This window comes from Aulostomus chinensis, chromosome 24, assembly GCF_037954235.1.
Source record: "Aulostomus chinensis isolate RoL2024-O1b breed Wild chromosome 24, RoL_Achi_v1.0, whole genome shotgun sequence".
NCBI lineage: Eukaryota > Metazoa > Chordata > Actinopteri > Syngnathiformes > Aulostomidae > Aulostomus > Aulostomus chinensis.
In genome coordinates, this window is record NC_141343.1 from 6541586 (window position 1) to 6565131 (window position 23546).

Here is a 23546-nt window from a genome sequence, read left to right on the forward strand (position 1 = left end):
ATATTTCTATACTGCTTATCTTGTTAAGGGTCACGGGGAGGGTGTGTGTGTGTGTGTGTGGAGCCTATCCCTTTGGGCAAGAGGCGGGCTCACCCTGGACAGGTCACCAGTCCATCACAGGACCAACACATAGAGACAGACAACCATTCACACTCACAGTCACACCTACGGTCAATTTAGAGAATCAATCAGCCTCGTCCCCTCTTGATGTCTTTGGACTGTGGGAGGAAGCTGGAGTACCAGAGAGAACCCACGCAGGAACAGGGAGAACGTGCAGACTCCACACAGAAAGATCCTGTGCTGGAACCCAGAACCTTCTTGCTGTGAGGTGACAGTGCTGACCACTGCACCACCGTGCAGCGCCCATATTCTTTATATCTATCATTTCTATTATTACTATCATTAAGATTGTTGTTGTTATCATTATTGTTGTTGTTGTCAACAATAGCTGTCAAGTGTAGCTTCTTACAATTCAGCTGATTAAACTAAAAAAATCGGGGTTTTCTTTTCATCGTAATATTCCTGCTTTTAAAACCAACTGATTAAATGATCTAAAAATAAATCTCAATGACAGAAGTATCCCAACAACTACTACTGTTACTACAAAACACTAAAAAGGGAAGAACATCTAATTCACATTAACGTGTGAACAGTTAAACACATTTTCCTTCATATACGGCACTATTTATTCGAATCCCCTTTCAGGCTGCTCCACCTAGTGGCCATATTGGGTCGATACAGCCTCTGAACGACCACGATGTACTGAGGTGGAGCCGCCAGCAGGGGGCAGTGCAATACAGCCACATCAAGGATTCCGCTTCAGCGTCGTTTAGGGTGCTAAAATTGTCATCTCTTACTTTTTTTTCCGCGGTTAATTGACGTGTATAAAAAGTACCGAACGACACTGGTTTCATTCACGGTTCTTGGTAGTTTAACAAGAGCTGAATGAGGTGAGTGTGAAAGTTGTTTTGGTTGTTAAAAGCTAAGAAATGAGGAAAACAGGCTCAATTAACACTACAACTAGAAAGCAACTCATTTAGTGTAATTAATTTACTTGTAAAGAAGGCTTAGCTCATTTTCTTCGTCAGCTCATTCACAAATAAATGTCTTGGACAGCTTTTGAAAAAAAAATGTAGGCAACAAGAGGAGGCTTTTTATAACATGGTGTATTCTATTTTCCGAGATTTTGGTTGCAGAGGGACATGCTAGGCTACCAAAGCAACATCTCAAAGTGTTAAAAGTTAGTTTTTATTACACTTTACCTTTCTTAACTGTAAGAAATGCTCTCTACATGTGTCCTGATAAATAATAAAGCCGAGTTTTGAACCATTAGTGCAAATAATAATGTTAAAATAAGGAAAAGCAACACCCCCCCCCCAAAAAAAACAACTTCGAATAGACGTCACGAGCTCTCGCTATGAAGCTAACTCGGATGTTTACCTCCATATAAATTAATTATCTAATTAGATAAGGTGAAACAGGAAATTTTTGGTCTGTGTGTGTGTGTGTTTGAGCAACTTCTTTAAAAAGCAGATCAATAATCAAAACTGACGAGTTATCTTCTGTCAGCTAACCAAAAAATTAGCTGCTTTCTTCGGCAGCCGTTGGTCCGGTTCACACGCAGGTGCGATCAGTCACAGGGCTGCGTTCCATTTAGCTGTTTCGGGGCCTTGTTAGCTCACTGGAATAAATATAAGAAACTGGAGAAATAATTAATTTAATCAGTTACACCTGTTTCTACTCTACAAAAACATGTAAAATAGCTGCTTTCAACTACTTTTCTGAACTAATAATTAAAAAAAAAAGACTTTGTAGCCATAACTAACCTGCAGGAGCCTAACGCACCTTTTTTTTCTTCTTCTGTGCTCTCAAAAAAAAAAAAGAATAAATAAATATTTGACCTGGATGAAACGACGGTGCAAGAATGTGTCTGAAAGTGTGTCCTCCTGCTGAGATGTGTGCTTTAAATAACCCTAAAAAGAAGATGAATGTGATGTCAGTGCAGCTACTGTATCAGGAGGTTATGCTCAGGTGAGCGGGGTCAGAGAGGCAATGAATGACTCAGACCTTAAAGTAAACAATGTTGCACTTCATCTCTTTTTTTTGCTTTTACAGGAGACGAATGAGGAGGAGGAGAAGCAGTAGCGTGTGGGGGAGACGGAGTGAGTGTGTGTTACGAGTTAAGCTTATTTAAGTGTGCCATATGTTAAAAGCCGTATTCTTTTATTAGACAAGTGGTGACAGATCTTTTCTGTGGAGTGAGGTGGAAATTGCTAACTTTGTGAAGATATGCGTGGAGGACAAGAAATGGCAAAAGATGAATAGATGTAAAAATACAGGGGTGAAAAAACTTTTTCACGATGTAAATGTATTTAATTTATTATTTTGTTCTCCGTAGCTACAGACGCAAAGCTTAAATGAAGTGATCTGCATTCTTTTAATTTCTTCTTTAACATTTGGTTATCACAAAAGAAGTGAAGGAAAAGTGGAAATGACTTGGACATCATGTGTTTAAGCCATCCAGCCAGTGGTCAGGTGTGTGTGTGTGTGTGTGTGTGTGTGTGTGTTTGAGAGTGTGAGTGAGTGAGAGGCCAAAAGGACAGCATCAGCATCTCCCACAATGCTAACCACTGCTCGGAAAAACTATCCCCAGTTACTGTGACTTGCAGTCTGTGCATGCAGGTGCTCTGCAGATATCATCCTTGGGGTTTTGGCTGCGTGGTCACCTTGGCCGTCTTACACACCCGAGGGTGACCATATTGGAATGAGACAGCAGAGACGAGTGGGTCCTGACATCCACCTGCCAGTCAAAGAGGCCACACCCAAATTTTAAGCTGAAATGTGATTTAAACAAATGGGTTTTGTTAAGAAGAAATTGCACCAGGCTGGTTATTTCTTTGAGCCTGAGGCTAAATGCTGTTAAGGCGCCTCAAGTGGCCATTTTAGGAACTGCAGGTTCTGACACTTGGCGCTCCGGAGGCTGCCTGCCATTTTTGATGACGCGTTTTAAAAATTTTTTTTATAGATATGCAGCCAACGATCTGCCTTTTATCAAAACAGGACAGTCATTTGCTTCATTGACTGAACTGGCCTGTAAAAATAAATAAGATTGTTCTTTCAAATTTCAAAAGCGGAACACCTCGTATTTTTACACCACCGAACAAACGACACATTTATACACGTTTGTCTTTTTTGTGTCTCATTTTCTTCATTTTTTTCATTCTTTTTCCATATTTGTTACTTTGTATTTATTGATGTTTCAAACTAGACTTTCCACTTACGCCGCTGTAACACCGCACATTTCCCAGTCATGGGACTAACTAAGGTTTATATTATCTAATCCAGATTTCCTCCCAGGTTTTTTTTTATGTGTGTGTACATTTATAAAAGCCTAGCAGGTGTTAAAGGTACACAGATCCGTAGGGAAGACTTTTTTTCAAAGGTTCCAAAGATTTCTGCTTTCGATGATGGACAGCTGAAGCAGAGGTGAGAGAACACCTGTAGGAAGGGTTAGATGATATAGATGTAGCTCTCTCTCTCTCTAGATAGATAAATATATAGATATAATGTCTCATGCAGACTGTCCTCATTGTGATGGACTCACTCCCCCATCCACACACAAACACTCACACACGCTGAAAGGGGGATGAGCACAGCTGCAACTTCCGGCTCTTTGGCACTGGAGACCTCTCCAGACGTTCGCTGGGGTCCCAGGGGAGATGGGGGGTTGGCGTGTGTGTGTGTGTGTGTGTGTGTGTGTGTGTGTGTGTGTGTGTGTGTGTGTGTACCAGGTATGACCCATTTTCAAGGACACAACACAAACAGTCACATTGAAGGGGGCCCGGCCATCTTTTGGGGTCCTCACGATGGAAATCAATACATTAGGGTCCAATAAATACGTGTGAGTGTGTGTTACGTCCCCTGAATGACTGTGTGTGTGTGTGTGTTTGTATGTACGTGTCCATCTCTCCCATCCAGTTTATCTGGCTTGTATGACGCTACTTTCTATTCCCGCTTCTTTAGTGCAAAAGTTTCCAGTGCCATTAAATCCAGGAGAGAAAGAGAAAGCCCAGCTTATGTAGCCTAACAAACGCTCTTGTGTGTTTGTGTGTGCGAGCTGTGTGTCACTGTGGCAAATAAGAGCAGGACTGACGGCGATGGGCTGCTCTGGTGGAAACCTTCCTGTCTCGCCGCCTCCTCCACTTGCTCTTGAGCTGATCATTCCCTCCTTTCTTCTTGTTCTCCCTTTATCTCTCCATCCATACGTGCCCAGACGTTTAAATGCCACTACGTCCATCATGACCTCAGCCGGTCTGACCCTCAAACACCTGACCCGCTCCTACGTGACTGATGGAATCAATGAAGATCTCTCATATGGACCCAAATTGAAAACGCGGTCCTTTACCTGTGAAAAAGATCAATAAAAAATGGTAAAACCTGTACATGAAAATGAAATAAAACTCCAGTGCTGGCATTCATTGTCCCCAGGTGTCGCCCTTAAAACCTGCCCTCTCTGCGTTTCCCTCGCTGCTTCTCACTCGTGGGGTTTCTGCAGAGGAAAATCGAAAATTTTGTACGTTCTTGTCAACTTCCGGTGGGTGGATATTGGGAGTTTGTAAGATGAGGGCGGTGCTGAGTTTGTCTCTCCTCTGTCCTCCAGAGCTGTATGTGCTTTTCTCCTCTCATTCAGTCCAGAGCTTTACTGTCACAGGCCATGATGGGTTATTAGTTACAGCTTTTTAGTATACAAATTAGCGCTGCATCTGCCCGTTTTTCCCAGCAGTTAATCAATTCATCTATAAAACGCTGAGAAAACCACTCGTCACAATTCCGCAGAACCCAGAGCAACGTCTTCAAATTGCTTCTTTTGTCCACCCAAAGGTCCAAGTCCCCACAGACTCTGCGTTTCCTGTCATTAATGAGAAGAAAAGCTGCGAGTGCTTTTGTGGAGAGCCAGGAGCCAGCGCATATTTGACATGTTTGCGTGAAGAAAGACAAAGCGGTGATTAGTTTTCTCTTCAATACAAATCAGTCACTGCTTTGATCCGCTGTTTTATGGCCTCATCATCAGCAGCAGCAGCAGCCTCAGAAGAAAATCTCTGCGTGTCCCATCATGCAAATGGAAATATTTGATCATGGGAGTTAAATACTCGTAAGATCTAAACACGTCCCCCTTTTAATACCATAATTCATAATTTTAAAGCAACAGCTACTGCAGTTGAGCATGAGATTGAGTGCATTTGTCCGAACTCGTTTACCTTTCTAACCCAGTACAACTTTCTCTTCATTCCTCTCACTATTTCCGTGTCTCCCTCAGTTTAATTTCAAACGTTTTGAAGTTTTTTTACCAAATGGTGAGAATTTCAGTCGCAAATTTTGCGTGCATTTTTCACCAGCTGCCGCCCGCAGCGTCATCAAATCGGAATGAAACCTCTGCGTATCCGTCTTAGGAGCGGTAGCGTTTGTGTCTGAGCGTGTTTGGCCGTTTCCCACTTCCCCTAAAACGTGCAATAACTGCGTAAACAGGTTTTTGTTTTTTTTCCCCCTGACTTTTGCATCACAACCCATGAATGGAAACGCGTCTATTTCCTTCTTCGTGAGTCTGCCCTGCTGCTCTCATGCTGTAAATCTCAGGCCTTTTGCTCTAATGGGCGCAGTGTGCCTCTAACACCGGCTGCTTTTGTTTTGGTTACAGATAAAAATCAATGAAGAGAAACACAACAGCAGAGATCGAGGGAGAGGCTGCACAATGAAAGAGTGCGTGTGTGTGTGTGTGTGTGTGTGTGTGTGTGTGTGTGTGTGTGTGTGCGTGTGCATGCACGGGAAACCCTGAGGTGCAGGAAGAAACGGACAAATCCAGAGTGAGAGACAGGCACTTCCTCTGTTTTTCCTCCTCAAACAAGAAGGAAAGAAAGGGAGAGTGATGACTTGACAAAGCACACATCATCAGCAGAGTCGCTCTGCCAATTTCTTTTCTGTTAATCGGACTTAAATTTTTTCTTTTTGTCCTTTTTCTCTTTTCATCCCTCCTCGTTTGATCTCACCCTCGATGTTGTGAGACGTCACGCGCATGGACAGATGGACTTGATCACCTCGCCTGTTGCTGATGTTTTCTTTGGGAATGTTGACAAGTTGACAGGCGGAGGAGCTGCGCTGACACCGAACCTCACTCCACGGTCAGTGCGAGGAGGGAGATACAGTGAGAGAGAGAGAGCGGGACGAGTGGGACACAGAATGGGATGGGAGGGGGGGAGGTGAGAGAGAGAGAGAGAGAGAAGAAAAAAAGAGGAGGAGAAGAAAAAAAATGACTTCACTGCCACGACTGGACTGCCCCCTTTTTTCCCCTCAGCCTCTCACAACTTTATTCCTCCCACCTCCTCTGTGTGTTTTTTTTAAATGGTTTTGGAGGAAGAGGGGAACAAGCATTCGGAGCTTGGCTGACGGTGCAGGCAGGAGCGTCACGTTAGGAAACACAAGCCTGAGGGGCAGCGCACTGGGACCGGAGAGGACTGAGGCAGGCTTTTTTGGAGCTGATGCACAAGCTACTACTGACTGACAGATAGAAGCAGGCGTAGAGATTGATTAGAAAATACATATTTTCAGGAAGCAAAAAAAAGAAAGAAAGAAAGAAGCAATATACATATTTATTTCTGAAGAGAAGAAACGTTTTTGTTTTTGTTTTTTTCAAAGGGGGACTAGAGTTTCTACTACTGGAGAGAGAAAATGACAGATTTTGAATGAAAAGTAGGAGATCTTCTTCCAGCAATGCTTTTGAGGAACTCTATTATGCTCTCCTGTCCGCTGTGTTCCTGGACACTGGCACAGGCTTAGGAAACACTTATCTTCCCTAAATCCTCTTGGGAAGAGGATCCACGTTGTCTTTTTTTTTTTTCTTTCTTTCTTTTTCTTTTTTTTTTTCCCCTGTAGTCAGTGCAGGTGCTGATTGTCACTATGCTTTCACAAAGGTACACATGGACTTGTTGTTTTCTGCTATTGTGCGTCCTGGATATGTGGCCAGCTCAGCAACAACCTCAAAGCCAGCTGCAGTCGCGCCGGTCCAGACAAATGTCAAGCCTCTCCTCCTCATCACCCGGCAACCTGTCAGAGAGCGCCGAGAGCAAAGTGGAGCGCCTCGGACAGGCTTTTAAGCGGAACGTCCGCGAGCTACGGGAGAAAAGCGCCTGCCTGGACCTGGTCTTCCTGGTGGATGAGTCTTCCAGCGTGGGGGCCAATAACTTCCTCAGTGAGTTGAGGTTTGTGCGTAAGATGCTGTCCGACTTCCCTGTGGCGCCGGAGAACACGCGGGTGGCCTTGGTCACCTTCTCATCCAAGACCCACGTGGTGACGCGGGTGGACCACATCTCTGCACCCAAGTCCCACCAGCACAAGTGTTCCCTCTTCAACCAGGAGATCCCGGCCATCAATTACAGAGGAGGGGGCACTTACACTAAAGGAGCCTTCCAGAGAGCAGCGGTGAGTGAAAGCAAAAGCGAAACTGATGTCTGCCTAAATGTGCATGCAAGTGTGTATCCCAGGTGATGATATACTGGATGTGTGTGAGTGTGAGTGTGCGCGCGCATGTGTCCCAGTTACTCTTCATCCTGCTGTGTGTGTGCAGTGAGAGATTGTGGCAGACTAGGGCTGATGTTAATGAAGCCCTGCGTGGCCTTGCTGTTGCTGTTGCTTCCTTTAAATTACACACCAGCAGATAGCGAGGGGAAGCCACTAATTGTCAAGGAGTTTCCAGCGATAAAAAAAATACCATTGAGTGACACACACACACACACACACACATACATATAAACACATGTATGCACACAAATGGACCAGAATGTACTTAAATACTCTCCATCTCAGTTTGTTCGGAACACCAACATCAAACGAATGCATTTGAAGACAACAGCTCCGCACTGAGAGGTGTTTTAAAGGTCATTTTGGACACTGTGATATGCTGTTAAACTGTACTGAGAGGTCATTCTGATATCTTGAATTTTTTTTTTTTTTTACAATGTTACACTTATGAGATTTTAACAAAATATTGCACGGCAGTTGTGTTATACTGCATTTTTTTATTTTTTTTTATCAAGGTACACTTAATATATTGGGTGAAAGTACATGCAGTATGTTTAGTATTCAGTTACCTGAGTGAATTTCAGCAACCTCAGTTTTACTGTTTTACATTTTCCCTGAACTGAAACTCATTAAAACTCTGGTCCTCAACAGGTTTTTAAATGTATTTGTTGTCGAGACAGCCAGAGATTGCGGGGTTCCGTCGGGTTTCAAGAGGTCAAAATGTTAGCTTGTTTATGGTTTGTTGATTTGAGCTGCCTGACACCCAACTGTGCGCACGCACACACACACACACACACACACACACACACACACACGCACAAACACACACGGACAAACACACACAGACATATGGCACAGTTCATCTGTCAAGTCCAAACAGCCCAGCTGTGTAAGCCATGTTGGTGGTACGAGGCTGGTCCTGGATAAACAGCTCGTGCCTGCAGTTGTGAGGCATCCAGCGTTATCTGTTGTACTCTTTGGACAACATTCAGGGTGAAAAGGCTGCAGCCTGGTGCTGGTGGTTGTAGCCACACATCTGAGGGGCCAAAAATACTAATTAGATGTTGGAAGTAGGCTTCACTCAAAACATGTATTTTGCAAGTACTCACAAGTAGGTGTCTTTAGCTCACAAAGATTTTTCACAGTTGTGTAGCTTTTTGTGACTCCAGGATGCAGAAGGAGTCAGCCACGTTTATTTAGCGTCAATCTAATGGTGACCAGAGGACTCCCAGCGCATGCTTTGGTGTAATCCACATCTTCTTTGTCCAACCGTACATCCAGTAATACACAAACTCTTCGATTTGCGCTAAAAAAAAAAAAACCCTCCCTATTATTGCTCATTAGCTTTAGTGCTGAGATTCACCAGCTAGCACATTCAGTTGAACTGGTTCTGGATTATATGAGAGGATGCACTTGAGTTTGTAAACTGTTTTTTTTTTCCCAGCAGCTCTGCTGCTGTTAGCATCCAGTCACCATTAGCTTCAAGCTAAATATGCTGCATGTGGCTGGCTGTTTTTGCATTCTGGAGTCAGGAGGAAGTATTGCAGGGAAGTAAAAACACATTTTTGTCAACTCAAAACAAGTATTTGTCAGTATTGGAAAGACAAAATACTCTTTTGGTTGAAGTATCACTTTAAGAACTACCTCATATCGTTGAATCGCTTCCAACTTTCCATTAATGCACTGTGGATGATAAAAAATCATGTCAGCTCAGTTAAGCAAACAAGAAGATAGCTAAGCTAAGTTTTGGCAGGTTTACAGTCTATTATTTGCCTGTTACAAACTAATAGCCTTGGACCCCAGCTTAGCGGTGAAAGCTTGGCCCTCAGGACAGGGTTTCAACCCGCCCTCTGTAGTTAAGTGCTGATAAGGAGATATCTGGCTGCTTCCCAGCTGCTAAAGACCACAACAATACCAAGGAAAGGCTTTCTGAGGTAACTAGAGTGCTCTACCATTACTCACCAACACTCAGAATGTTTTGGGACATTTATCAAGTGATGTAGTAGTTGAAATAGTCCCAATATGATTTAATAAATTTAAGGCCCTACCCTCAGGTTTTACTTAAAAGCCTGATTAAACTATTTCACCCTGAAATTCCCTTATTATTTTAGCTAACAATCCTCCTCACTCTTGTTATATTTTGCAGAGTGTATTGCGGATTAGATTTCCTACATTTCAGCATCTGTTGGCTGACTTGTTCAATGAAAGCTATGTGCAGCCTACAATGAGGGATTTTTTTTTTTTTTTGTGGAAAGATTGATTAGCCTAGCAGATACAGCCGGAGACGGTGCTGATCAGCCAGTAGCACCCCACCCTCCACCTGACAGATTCAGTCTGACTGTTTTCACATGATTGAGGAAGTGATGTTAAAAAAACAAAACAAAACAGGGCGGCTGTAATTTATCGCCTGATTGCTAGGGTTTGCTTAAACTCTCCGCCTGAATCTGACTGGAAAGAGAAAATCATCTCTTTCCATTAGCTGCACAAAGGATGGGTCTGCTAACACTAATCTAGAATGAGCATATCCGCCTGTCATGATTTACAGACTCAACTGTAGGGCAAGTGTCTCAGTGTGTGAGTGTGTTGGATTGGGAATTTGGCGGCTTGTGTGTGTGTGTGTGTGTGTGTGTGTGTGTGTGTGTGTGTGTGTACGTACATGTTTGTTATTAAGCACCCTGCCTGTACATGTGCCTTCATGTGAAACAGCAGAGTGAAGAACAGACTGCATGAGTTACTAATTTGGATAAAATCTTGCTGCAAACAAAGGAGTTGGTGGACAATGCTGAAGGAAAAACACTGGCAATAACAGATTTTGGATGAAAATGATTGGAAAGAAGCATGTAAACGAAGCAAGACAATTTTGGACACTTGAGAGAAGTGAGGGAGAGCACCAAGGCGAACTTTAAGCTCCAGGACCTTTCATGCTCAGGCCTAATTAGAGCAGTAAGCAACAGTGAGCGGGTCCTTGCACCCCACGTGCACGTTGCAGTGTGTGGCTCTTCTGCGGAGAGAGCAGGTGGTGGGTAATATTTGGATTTCACATGAAAGGGCAGACTAAAGCAAGTAGGCCGGTTCCATCCATGACAGGTATCGAGAGCGTAGTGTAGTGAGTAATCATCGCAATCAGCTGGAGCCACAGGAGACACTATTAATGGCAGGTCTGTTTTGTTTCCACTGCGCGATGACGCCATCCTTAAGGCAGAAAAATGACAAAGCCTTCAATGAAGAGTGTGGCAGCTTGAACAAACGCATGCGTTACGCACGTCTCCGGTGGGTGTATATCAGGAGCGATACATGCGAATATCACTCCCTGCCTCCACTAGGTGGCACTAGAGAACACACACTCATAATATATCGCGCTGCTGTATGTCAGGTGATGACAGTCCAGTGCAGTTTTTTACGCAAATAATGCTTGTTAAATTAGGCTGACTCCTGTGACCATTAGGTGGGGCTGTGACATATAATCCACAGATTCATGACAAATGAATGTACAAATAAACGCCACTGAAAGCATCTTTCAGAACAGCAAACTAGCTCCTATCCAGGACAATTTGGGAGAAAGCCTCAATTTTTTTTTTGAGTTACAACTCTTCAATACTTTGAGTTACTACCCCATTAGAAAGCTCAAGTGAAGGAGATAAAAACAACTCATGGAGCCACATTTACCAAAATGAATTGGCTGGATGTCAGTCGGCCATCTATTAGCACCTGGAGCTGGTGGGATCAAAGACACGGAAAGAAACGCTCACAAATGAAGAAGAATTTAAAAGAAACTGGAGTAAATAGGTCAAGGAACCATCGTGAAAGATACACGCGGGGGTGATGAATTACACCAGCGACTAATCTGCTAGCTCGTAATCTCAGATTGAAAAACAGCATTACTTGGGTCTCAGGCTTCAAGGGGGAAAAAGTCACGTGTTCTTGCATGTAGGAGAGGAATAGACAGTGATAGTAAGCGAGAGAGGATAATTGATAATTGCAACATAATGATAATAAGGCCATGTTTTATTCCTTTGGCTGGTCTTGGCTGTGCTAAGTGCCGTAGAAAGCTGGGATCCATTAAGAGAGACATTTTTCCACCAGCCGTGCATGTAGAGACAGAGTTCTCCCTAACCACTCTGTCTGTGTCTGTCTCTCCAGTTCTCTCTCACTTAATACATCATAGATTTCACGCGCTACGGTGCAGTTTGGTTTTTGTTTTTTGGTGTAGGTTATGGAAAAAATTGTATTTATGGATGAATAGACAAATACATAAACACCAAATCCAACACATAACAAATAATAAGGCAGCAAAGACTCCTGTGAGAGTGAGTGAGGTGAGGCTGGTTTTGGACTCATAAATCACTTTGTCTGGCTCATCTGATACGGTCTGCTTCACATGATCTACATCATTGGACCATGCCTAAAGGAGAACATACCTATAGATGTTCCAAATGGCCAAATTTGAAGGTGAGGTCAAACACCTGCTGTTGGTGACGATGGTGCGCACCCGAAAAGTGACGGAAGGCCAGTTGTGTCTGCACAGATGCACAGCCAAGCCGGAGGCAGCATAAGGGACCAAATCAGCGGCCCCTTGTGTTGGAAGGTGATGTAGTAGACCGCTGCACTACCTTGGTGCCCTTCACCTGCTACATGTATCGGAGTTCACCTCACTTGAGACTTGAACTCGGAGAAAATAGATATTTTTTGGGGATACCTGTGCTAATATGATAGCTTTATGTGGGAGGCATGATTCATTATGTTGAGAAGCTTGATCCCCCAGTTCCTCAGAGACCCTGTCCTTGAGCAAGATATGAATCCCCCCCCCCCCCCCCCCCCATTTCCCTTGATTAGTAGGTTCCCCTTCAGGTATTTTTTTTGCTCTGAAGATGTTCCTATGTGCAGTTTTCTAATTTGCTTTTTTTTATTTTTTTTTTATTTTGGCAGAAATATTTTCATCCGTTCCCAAAATGTTCTAAGACTTTTCAGTTGGGGCAACATATTAGTGATCAAATATTAAGCAATATCCCCAAAACATTGTGAAACTGTTGAAGTTAAAACCTTTTTCACATAGTTAACATTTAATCTTACAGGAACGTTATTTGAAATGATTCACCATCCTTGAAACATTCTATAATACAAAATATAGAGGTTCTTTAACATCCAATGTTGTGGGAACATTTGTCACTAGCTGGGTTGGTACATTGCATGGCAGCCTCCACAATCAGTGTGTGAATGGAGCAAGTAGATTTGAGTACCATGATGATGGAAAACAAACCGCTTGTCTGGTTCTGTTAGTGGGAGGAGAGACAGAAACTCAGTGCTTGTCCTGATGAACCAACTCCAAATATTCACGTAACAGTTAGTTCGTTTTGCCAGTTTTCTGAAAATTCAGTTAAAATTTATGTGGAAACCACAGGAGATCTTTGCCCAAAAAGTCCTTGAAAGTGTCTCAAATAGTGTTTCAGCTACAAAGTACCATATTATGGCGATTTGTAATATGTCACATATGAGTATATTAAGAGTGCAGCCCCTTCGTCATGATGCTTCTTTATTTTAGGATCTGTCTCTGCTTAACCTTGCATCAAACTCGACCCAGTAGCTGATACTGACGCTATATTTTTCCAGACCTTTCCAAGCCTTTTACAAAAGGAGCTGATAAATAACTTTCAGTGAAACTTTTTTAAGTCCTAGAAGAGTAAGTGCTGTATCGTGTTTCCTTCGGCTCTCCTTAGTCCATTCATTTTCCTGATCTTTTTAGCATTTCACTTGTTTTCCATGCATTTGCCATGTACATGAGCGAATATCTTCAAGGCAGTATGGCTCAAAGCCGTCAGTCGGTTTTAAGTAATCTTGTTGATCCAGAAATAATGACTTTTCCATTGCTGCTTTTATTCTCACGTGCTTTGGACATGAGTGTAGCCAGCTAAAAATCCTGGCCATCACTTTTTTTTTTGTTTGATCATTTGTCCTTAAGATTCGTCTTTCAGGAGCCATACGTTGCCAGATAAAACCCCTTCTTGCGCTCTTCAGGCAGGCCTAGTTTTGGCAAAGAAAAGCTGAACAGTAAAGCGGACTTGATGGTCGCACTGTTTCAATGCATCTCATCCTTGCAGAAGACACACACAGATAAACAGCCTGTGAGTGGAGATAATGAGAGCAAAGGAACCGCAGACAAATGGAAGAAGGAGAGGGAAAAAGCAGGAGGAAGAGAGGGAAAAAGCCCTTGGTTAAGGAACTGAGGAAGAATGTGATCATACGTAGTGATGTTTTTACCTGACTGTTGTTGAGGCTTCAGTCTGGGTTCAGGCTGATGTTAGTGGTGTTAGCCACTGAAAATATGAAAATATATCAAAGTAACTGATGCTGCAGAACCTAACCCGCTGACAGGTGAGATTAAAGGTGAAAACACACCAAAACACTGCCTACTGACCTCTCCTGTCACGTAGAGGACCGCGTTTGAGGCGTCCGGGCAGTGTGAGGGTCTTTTGTTGGTTCGGCATCCGGACAGACAGAGATAGCCATGTGTGCAGGTGGGGTGCTGGAGGAGTCCTGGTGTCTTGGTTGCGACACTGGCGCCCCCTCTGGTTTACTGGATGCTGTGAATGATGCGCATGGATGTATTAAGACCCACTTGCAGCTGAATGCATGGATGATGATGATATTGATTTATATGCCACGATCTACATAACCTCTTCATTCCATGGGATGCAAAGGCTGTGGCAGCTGTTCTTGTATCCTCTATGTATGGATTTATATTCCTCACATTTGGTAAGAATTCTCGTTGCTCTTGAGTGAAAGACTGTCTGTCCCCTCCACCTCTTGATGTTGGCGATGTAGCGATGATGCCTCTTTATGCGGATGCACAAACTGGTTGTCATGGTACCACCTTGTTGTGGCTTGTCACTCCAGGGTACCTCAAAGATATCCTTAGTATGTTCAACCTGCTTTGTAGTCCTACCACCCCCCCAGGAAGAATCACACATTCAGGCTCATCAACACACTGACAAAGCTTTTAGACGGTTTTCATCTTGAAATTGTCATCCAGACTTTACGCATAACCAGTGTGTGCCGAATTTACAGATAAACATCAGAAGCACAGAGCAGCAAGTCTAAAAATAAAGTAGTCAACCTAAAACTGGCAAACCAGGCACTTTTAGACCCGCAAACATCCACAGAGAGTGGATTGAGCCCAAAAGTTAAGCCAGCCAGTTTGGTTTCCATTTTGAATTCCGATATCGTAAACAAGTGCTGAAATTTAAATAGCCATTGTGGATATAACGTTAAGCATATTTCTACAACTCCAAGGACTTTTTCTCACCACATACTATCCAGAAAGGGATTTTCTTGCGTAGTAAAGCAGAAATGTGAGCGTTTTGTGAGTATTTGCCACCATGTTATTCCAGTTAGAAAATTGGAGCAAAACACCACATTTGTCCAGTAGTTTTAAGTCCAAAGAAGCACACTTGTCAGTCACACGTCATATAGTCCTATTTGAGATGATGCCTGTCTGCACTGAGCCTGGCCAGACCACAATAGTCGAAACAAATATTGTGGGTTGGGTTTGTGAGGCCCCCGTCTCATTCCAGTGAGTCAGCGCAATTTCTGCCATTCCTCCCATTTCGACGCTTCTCCATCATTCTCTCCCTCAGAGCCGTAGACCTCCCCAGCAGTTTATTATGCAGGGGAACATCACCATTGCCAGGCTCTGAGATGTTACAGCCAACATACGCTGTGTTATTTTTCAAAACACTGTCTATCAGATTAAATGAGGCTTGTGTAAGTTTTATATTTAGCTCAGTGCAATGTGCTGTAGGGATATTCTTGTATATTCTTGGCCTGTCTGACACACACGCACACGCACACACGCACACACACACACACACACACACACACACACACACACACACTTGATGTTGGAGAGTCTGAGCTATTGCCTGCGTGTCTGAACCAGTAATAGGACATAGAGCGTAGCAAATTCAGGTGGGAAACGAGCGCCATCCATCATCTTACGGCTGGAAAATGTTGTCTAAAGGGGGGGGGGATTTGGTGGGTGTTTTTGTTCTAAGAAAGCTTATTTGCTGACAGAAGCGTTATTATTCTCATGGTTGAGTCATTGACAGTAACGGAAAATAACTTTTTTGCCCACTCAATTTATTACCAGCCACTTAAGATGAATATAAGAAGATCTACAATAGTCACGCGTGACTATTATTTTATCGGAATAAGGTAGATATCTTGACTCTTAAGGAAAATATTGATATTAGTGTGTAATGGTTTGGTTTACACTATCTTATGTCATTGAGGGCGAGTCAAAATGATAAATGATACTCTGTCTCATCTAGTCGCAGTGGTGTAAACTAGCAGGTTCCAGAGTGTAGACCAGTGCATTGCAAGAAGCCGTTGCAAGTCTTTGGCGTAAACTGGTCAAATTACAATTTGTCTCACCCTGAGGTAGTTGGGGTAGTCTGGAACTACTGACTCAGTTTACTGGTTTCAACAACCAGACCTGTTGAAACCCGCAACTGTTTACGACTAATTGCAATGCGCCAATCTGGAAATGGTTGAAAACAGTTGCGAGTAGTTGCAGGCTTCAACAACTCTATGTTAATCGTTGGTGTACCCTGGGGCTTTAGACGACAGACAGGGTGAAACAAACTGTAATATGACCAGTTTACACCGAAGATTCCCACCAAGACCAGTTGAAACTTGGAACTACTGCTTGCAATGCACTGGTCCGCACTCTGAAACCCGCTACTTTACACTGCTGCACTAGATGATCGTTCATCACTGGTGACTTGAATCACAGGTGGCTTTAGTCAGCTTGAGTTGACTAACTGTCCCAACTTTCCCTGCAACTGTTCAGTCTTATCTCAAAGCTTTCAGTGTAAACTTGCCTTCATAAAAAGAAAGAAAACATCAACCTCCAGCTTTAAGCAGACTGACGATTCAATCTTCTCTGTGGAATGTCAGAAATGGCTTTGTTGCAGCTACACTCTAAAAAATTGAGGTATAAGCACGAACCTAAAAGGATACAAATACTTGTTGCTAGGTTGGTCCCCTTTAAAAGATAACTGCATATCCTTAAGTGAGTTCTAAATCTCTTTGTTCCATTTCTGTTGGTCAAAAGCTGCACCAAGGCCTCTTAAAGACCGATACAGCGTACCTCCAAGTACAAAACTACTTGTCTCGTACTATCATTTTTCAGCGTGTACTTTTTTCTCTCAGCCAAATTCAGTACATCACAACCATCTGAGTGGTAGAACAAACCAACAAATTGTCACCAGCAGCTTTGGCAGTATTACAGATGAGGATAAATAAAGGGTAATACATTTCTGCAAAATAAGATTGAAGCAAAATTTATTGCCAGTCAAGAGAAAGACCACTGTAACTTCAGTGAGGACAGCGATGCAAACGAGCAGCGTCTGCAACAAATGAAAGCAAGGTGCATCTCTTTGATGCGGTCCCCAAGGCTTGGACCCAGCCATGATAAAGTGATAAGAAAAGTCTCTGTTTCCTGTCGGTGTGGCTACCACTTCCCATCATCTCACCCTTAATCATTTCCTCCCACTCAGTCTGTCTGCTTTGTCCCTGTACTCCTCCTCGGTATCAAGGGGTCCCCCAGCTGGGATGGATGACACAGAAGGTTGGAGCAGACAGGCTGCTTGGCCTACCAGCTCTAGAAGCTCTGATAAGACCAAAAACAGACAGGAACGTCTGCAGACACCAGACGGCACATTTAAATATCGGCAGCGGGATGTGGTTCGATGTGTAGCGCGTACCTAGCACCTCATTCATCTGAGTAGCCAAGTCGGTAAGGAGATAAGCGTTAGAAAAGACAGGCACTTCATTTGGCGGACTAAAATGATCCCGATGTAGCTTTCAAACCTGATTCCAAACCCTTTTCCCCCGCTATCTTGCAGTCAGAGTGTAGTGAAGTTGTCATTAATCACCGGGGAAGCACAATAGTGATGATTTACCCACATGGTATCTGTATAGTCAAACTCCTAGAATACATCTCCTGGGTCGATAATTGGCCTATCATAGATTGGTATCTGGGTGTATGTTGTCTGATAGGAACCCGTTTTAGTACATAATTTGGTTAAAAATAAATAAATTAATAAAAATGCTTAGTTTCATTTACAATTTTTAAATTCCCAGTAAAGTTTCAGTTCACTGACAGACAGTTTATTTTGTTCCTCAACTACAAATTGTCCTGCCTCCATTATATCTTCGTCCTACATTTTTAGTTTGAGGCAACACCGGCTGATGTATTTCATTTAAAATTTGTTCCTCCCTAATTTTGGCCCTACAAGCGGCCTCAGAAATCCAATATCACTGACGCTCTAGTTTATGGTATTCAGCCGACCGAATGATGTCCATCATTTTGGTCGATAAAATTTACTGTGGCAAGTGTTTGATGACCATATTTTAGGGATCATTGCAAAAAATAAATAAATAAAAAAATTGGCTGACATGATATTGGAATGTTCCCAACAATATCTGGATCAGCCCCAAACTCCTGTATCGGTCGGGTTCGACTAGCAAGCATTGGCGTAGGTACACTTCATAAACACACCACAGATGCTGACTTTGCATTTATGGTCACATTGTTGGAAAGCTATTCAGAAACTGTCAAGGGGATTGACACAATCATCTCAACATGACCTTGTGTGTGTGCGTGCGCGCGCGTATTAGCGTGTGCATATTTTAAGGTTTTAGGGGGGAGGAAATGCATTAGTCTTTAGTTCTGGTCCTGTGAGTGTCTTCATAGTGAATCATTCAGACAGAAATATTCTCCGTTTTCTTCTTTCATAACTTTATCCATTAATCACTGATAAGTTCAACCGTTGGAGCTTTTTTCTCCTTGAGTGATTCACCAAGCGTCATCAGCAATATTTCTGCTACGAGGAGGAGAAACTGCTGGCTTTGAAGTGATTTCGCAACAGTGCTTTGGCTCATTACAGAGTGACCTGTGGTCCAGGAATCTGAGCATTTTATTGTTCATGCTATCTTTATATCTTTAACTTAGACTTAACGGCCTTGTTAAAGCTGGATTTGCTCTTTCATCCTAAATTCACCCGTGATATCTGTTTATTACATCATCCATAGTTCCATTTGTGTGTTTAAACATATGTGCAGGACTTCAGCTTATTATTATTATTGTGGTGCCCTCATTTCAAGTCTTCTCTCAATTCAGTTTTTTTATTCAGTGAAAATTTGGTTTCGCGAGATCACGACCTCAGAAGTCACTCAGGCCTCAAGTTATGCTTTTGTGTTCGAACCACAGTTTGTTTGTTTTTTGCTAACCAATCAGCCTCCTTTGAGGACATGTGGGCGGGATTTAGGTGCAACAACAGCAAGAAATAACTATTCTAAACAACACTCCCGTGGAGGTTAGCGTAGATGCTACTATACATAGGTTCTGTCAGAACTCGAGAGTTGTCTCCTTTTTTTTTTTTTTTTTTTTTTTAGAGAAGAGCAAAAAAGAGCAACTGAAGGCTTCATTCCAAGGAAAAAGATGTTTTAGCCCCCGTGCCAACTGGCTGTTCCTCATCAATTCTGATTGGTTGAAGATAGCCTATGACAGACAGATGGCTCGTCCAATCACCTGTGAAGTACTTTTGGAGACAGTTTCCATGTCCTGAATGGTTCTGTGAAACAAACCGTCTGACACGTCATGTTAGTAAAAACCAGAAAATACTGAGAAATCCAATTTCCTGTCAAACTTCATTTGCTTGTTTACTCTGGGAAACAGTTAAAAACCTGTGCAAATGACATGAAACATAGAAATGAAGACATTTTTAAATATGTATGTTAAATTTTTTAATAATTTTTGAAAATAGTTTGATTGAATCACTGAAATAAAATTTGAATTTCGTCTACGCAAAAAGCCCTAAAAAAGACAATGGAGGGAAAAAAAAGAAAGAAAAAAAAGATCAGAATTTAGCCACAACACACAGGGTCATTCACGTCCCCTGAAAAAAGAATATCTGATTGTCACAACAGGTGACGGTTGATTTGATTAAAACAACGAATCCATGAACGGACTAATTGCTTTACTTTCACCTTTGTATTAATTATAAAACACACCTGCTGATGAGGTAAAAAAAACTTCCAATCAATCAAAAAGTCAAGATTCAGTGTATTTGGTGGCTGAGAAACAGTTGGTGTCTTAACAGTTGTGGTGTCTGATTAAAGATAAAAGCATGCAGTACAGCAGTACAGTTTTCCTTTTACAATAGTGGAGCTCTGTCTCTCTAATTGTATGACCAATATTTGCCTTTGTTACTTAACGGCGGCCTCTGTGACGCCTGTCTCACCCCTGCCCTCCTTTCTGAAATGGATGCCGAATATTTTCCAGAAAAAGGGGCCTACTTTCCAATCTCTGAACGTCTAGAAGGACCCTGAGGCCGCCTTATTTTACCACTATCTCACACACACACACACACACACACACACACACACATACACACACACGTTGAGAGAGAGAGAGAGAGAGAGAGTCATGTTTCCATCACTTCAGAGTACATTACACCAACTTGCTCTTGGATCTCGGAGACAACCTAACCTTACCTTAACCTTAAAGTTAGAGGGCTTTCTTTTTGTCCTGAAAAGTGACAGAAAAGCAGTTGAAGGTTAATTGTTGACACTGGAGGAGAAAGCAGATAAGGAGTTGCAAAAAAAAAGAAAAAGTATTAGACAGGGAGGGATAGATGGAAGAGGAAATGGGATAAACTGACTGTGAAAATAAGAGCCCTGAGGTGTATTTTATAAAATAGTTCCTCTGTTTTAGTGTTCACAGGACCAGATTCATGCCAGAACTAATAATTTTACTCCCCAAATCAACAAGTCAGACCTTTTTCTGGTATCTAACTAAACAATGATCCAGTTTCCATAGATATGTTCAGTCAAACCTTTTTTGGCTTCTTTATTTTTTAATTTAGAATGGCATCCAGGTTAAATCTATTTGAAGTGGTCAACAGATGTTGCCTTTCAGTGTCTCCCTGTTTTGATTACTTGACGGCTAGCACATATCTGCGGAGAGGTGTTGACAGATAGCCAGGTAGGGTGGAGATACGCTGGCTGCGAGGTCAACTGAGTTCAGTGGCCATGGCAGCTCCAGCGGTGGGGAAGTGGATGTCAGCATGCTGGCGGCTGCTATCTTTCCAGTCAGACGCAGCCTGAAGAATATGACAAGTTTTGTTTTTTTTTAAATTGAGAGTTCTGAACTTGACAGCGAATGTGTTGTTTTGTTAATCAAGATGACAGGAAGGTCCAAAATAGCAGATCTCTCTCTCTCTCTCTCTCAGCTGGGAGATTTTCCAAACAATTACAACAAAAGCCCTCAGTTTGATAGAGCAGATTTCTCTGAAGTCCAATCAAGGTCACTGGTTTCCACCCAGTCTAGAAAGAGAGAGAGAGTGAGAGAGAGAGAGAGAGAGAGAGACCTCCTGGTATTCATTTCAGCAGCCACACGATTGATTGTGTAACAGCTCGTCTGTAAATCTCTGTCGAGGATCCGATGACCATCCGCCAGAGATATTAAACATGAAACTCGTATTCAGGGAAACCCACACTCAGGTTTCACTCTCGGTGTTGGATGTTCATGAAGGCTGGTTTACAGGATGACATCTTTGGCTGGTGGATATGACATAGAGGCATTATCCTGTGTGACTTGACCACACCACCGACTGATGCATGTTGGGCGTTGTGATTGGACTTGAAAGGGATGTGGAGGGTCTAATTGGATCCCATAGTTTTTGTTGGAACGTCCATAAGGAAGCGTCAAACTACATTTTCACTGAGTTGACTTCTTTGTTTGAAGCTCCGGGGAAATCAACATGAAATGTCTTGGATTCTTCCCTCCTGTGGTGATTTGATGATGATGTTATAGAGCAGAAGACATGAAGGTGCCAGAGATTTCCAGCCCCCACCACCCTGAGGTGGTTGAAGCGTAGCACACAAATACAACCTTACAGTTTTTATTGGAATAATACTACGATTTTTTTTTTAATCTTTTGAAACAGTTAAGGCCTTTCAAAGAATTTTGAAATCTCTTCCCTCCCACAACCCCCCGCTTTAGCCGTTTTTCTACCAAGTTGTGGCATGTTCTCGAACTTGGACTGTTCGAGTGTTGACTGAATTTCTGTTGCGTTTACCCAACCGGCCCACGTTCTTTACAGTTTTGACCATCACTGATGGAGGGTGAAGCACAACCCACAACAGAATTCATGCCTGTGCAGAGCATCAAGGCGTTTAAAAAAAAAAAGGGTAAACTATAAAATGCGGTCATCCTTGGGTGACACAGTTCTACTGGGTGGGTCACAGACCGCAAATGTCAAGGGAGATGGCATGTGTTCATCTCTCGCCTGTGGGACAAGGGGTGGGCGAGATGTCATCACGAGAAAAAAACAAGTTATTTTTCAGTTCAAACCTGCTTTGGGGTTTTGGAATGAATTTGTGAGAACTCTTACTGACTTATGCCTGACACACCTTCCGGCATGTAGGCCGTTGACAAGGGACCTCCAGAGTAGTCGTCTGCATTCTCTTCTGATACCAGATATCCTTGTCTCTTGACATCTGCTTGGAGATTCCATCAACAGGTGTTCTTTGGTCAGACTCTTGTCCTCTGGGGTTTTATTATTCCTGGTTTAAAAGAGGTTGGTCGGTCCTGTGGCTTCCAGGGACTTCTTTCTTTCACCACATGTCATGAGTCCTCAGGCTACAGACCTCTTCTGTCCCTGGACCAAATTCTCCTTCTGTTCCTTTGCATCGCTCCTGTAGCAAGAGCGTTCTTATGGGGCAGGGGTGCTAAGCCTGTGCCCAACCCTCCAATTGTGGTTGAGTTGATTTGTCAGGCGACGGATTACAGATTCACGCCACATGAGACCATGTGCACCTCAAGCTCGAGCAACTCCAGCAACCATGTAGGTGGCACCAAACCGTTTCCCCTTCAGTTGAAGGAACCCCTGGTAGAGAACGCTGTGTGATATTTTACCGTTGAGATCTGCTGACTGTACAGCTCAAAGAATATGACCGACATGTTTTCCACACTCACTCATTGATCGACCTGTTTTCCTTTATGGAAGCACCTGTCTCCATTAGATCTCTCCGCTTATTTAGGTTTTTCATTTAATTTGTCACCCGTCTGAATATGCAGCTGCTGCAGTGGAAGAAAGACTCAATACTTCTGACTCAGCACAGCAACTCTGAGTGATTCCTGTTGCTGCTAAATGAATTGTAAGTGCATAGCATCCAGCCTCACTGATTGTATTGGCACTATTTTGAGCGTTGTGACTGGAATTGGGCCTCTCCAGATTCCATTCTGACACGGCCTCCTCGAGTTGCTCTGTCAGATGTGCGCTGGGCGAGTTTGAAGAACGTGGCGTTTCACCTTCCAATCGGGCGTGACATAAGCGCGCTGTTACTGTTCAGCAACTCCCTGTAGCCTCAGATGCCCACCCATCAGTCAGGAGAGTAATACCAGATGCCGCGAATAACTGTAGCTTGTGCTTCAGGAACAGAGCTGGTAGGGTTTTCTGACTGAGATGTGGACAAGAGGAAACTCTGTAATGCAGCTACTGATTAGTTCCTGGACTGATTAGTCTGCTAATTATGTGGGCCTAAAATGTGCGTAGAGGCAGTAATAAAAAAAAATTGCCTTTGTGGGAAAATTGTTTGTTTTATTCATCCACTTGGAGATTGTTTTTAATACACAACAACAACTTAGGTCTGGATGTTTATCAGTTCTGATGGGGCTGTGACGTAAAATTGATACTGTACTATTTCACAATAAATTTTTACACTATACTGCATCGCAACTCAAGCCCTGAGTATCAATACTGTGTGGTGATATTGTGACCCATGTACGTTACGGCAGCTACATTTCTTTGTGTAACAGTAACAGTGTAAAACTGCAAATATCATTCCTATTGATTGGAATTGAAATTTTAAATGAAATAGTTTTGAATCAGTTTTTCAAATTGCTATGA

At 42.8% G+C, this 23546-nt stretch overlaps 1 protein-coding gene across 7 annotated transcripts in view; it reads left to right on the top strand.

The window, feature by feature from the left end:
* The first annotated feature begins 812 nt into the window (after positions 1–812).
* Positions 813–23546, top strand: part of svep1 (sushi, von Willebrand factor type A, EGF and pentraxin domain containing 1) — a 102597-nt gene continuing 79863 nt past the window's right edge. For 3 of the 7 annotated variants that reach the window (XM_086198119.1, XM_086198117.1, XM_086198118.1), the window contains exons 1-6: positions 813–950; positions 1884–2031; positions 2116–2162; positions 4882–5002; positions 5696–6176; positions 6966–7473. In XM_086198119.1, coding sequence (XP_086054245.1) covers positions 6079–6176; positions 6966–7473 — 606 coding nt within the window. In that variant the 5' untranslated portion in view covers positions 813–950; positions 1884–2031; positions 2116–2162; positions 4882–5002; positions 5696–6078. The remainder of the gene's footprint in view (positions 951–1883; positions 2032–2115; positions 2163–4881; positions 5003–5695; positions 6177–6965; positions 7474–23546) is intronic. The other 4 variants (XM_086198115.1, XM_086198113.1, XM_086198114.1 and 1 more) reach the window with 4 other exon arrangements.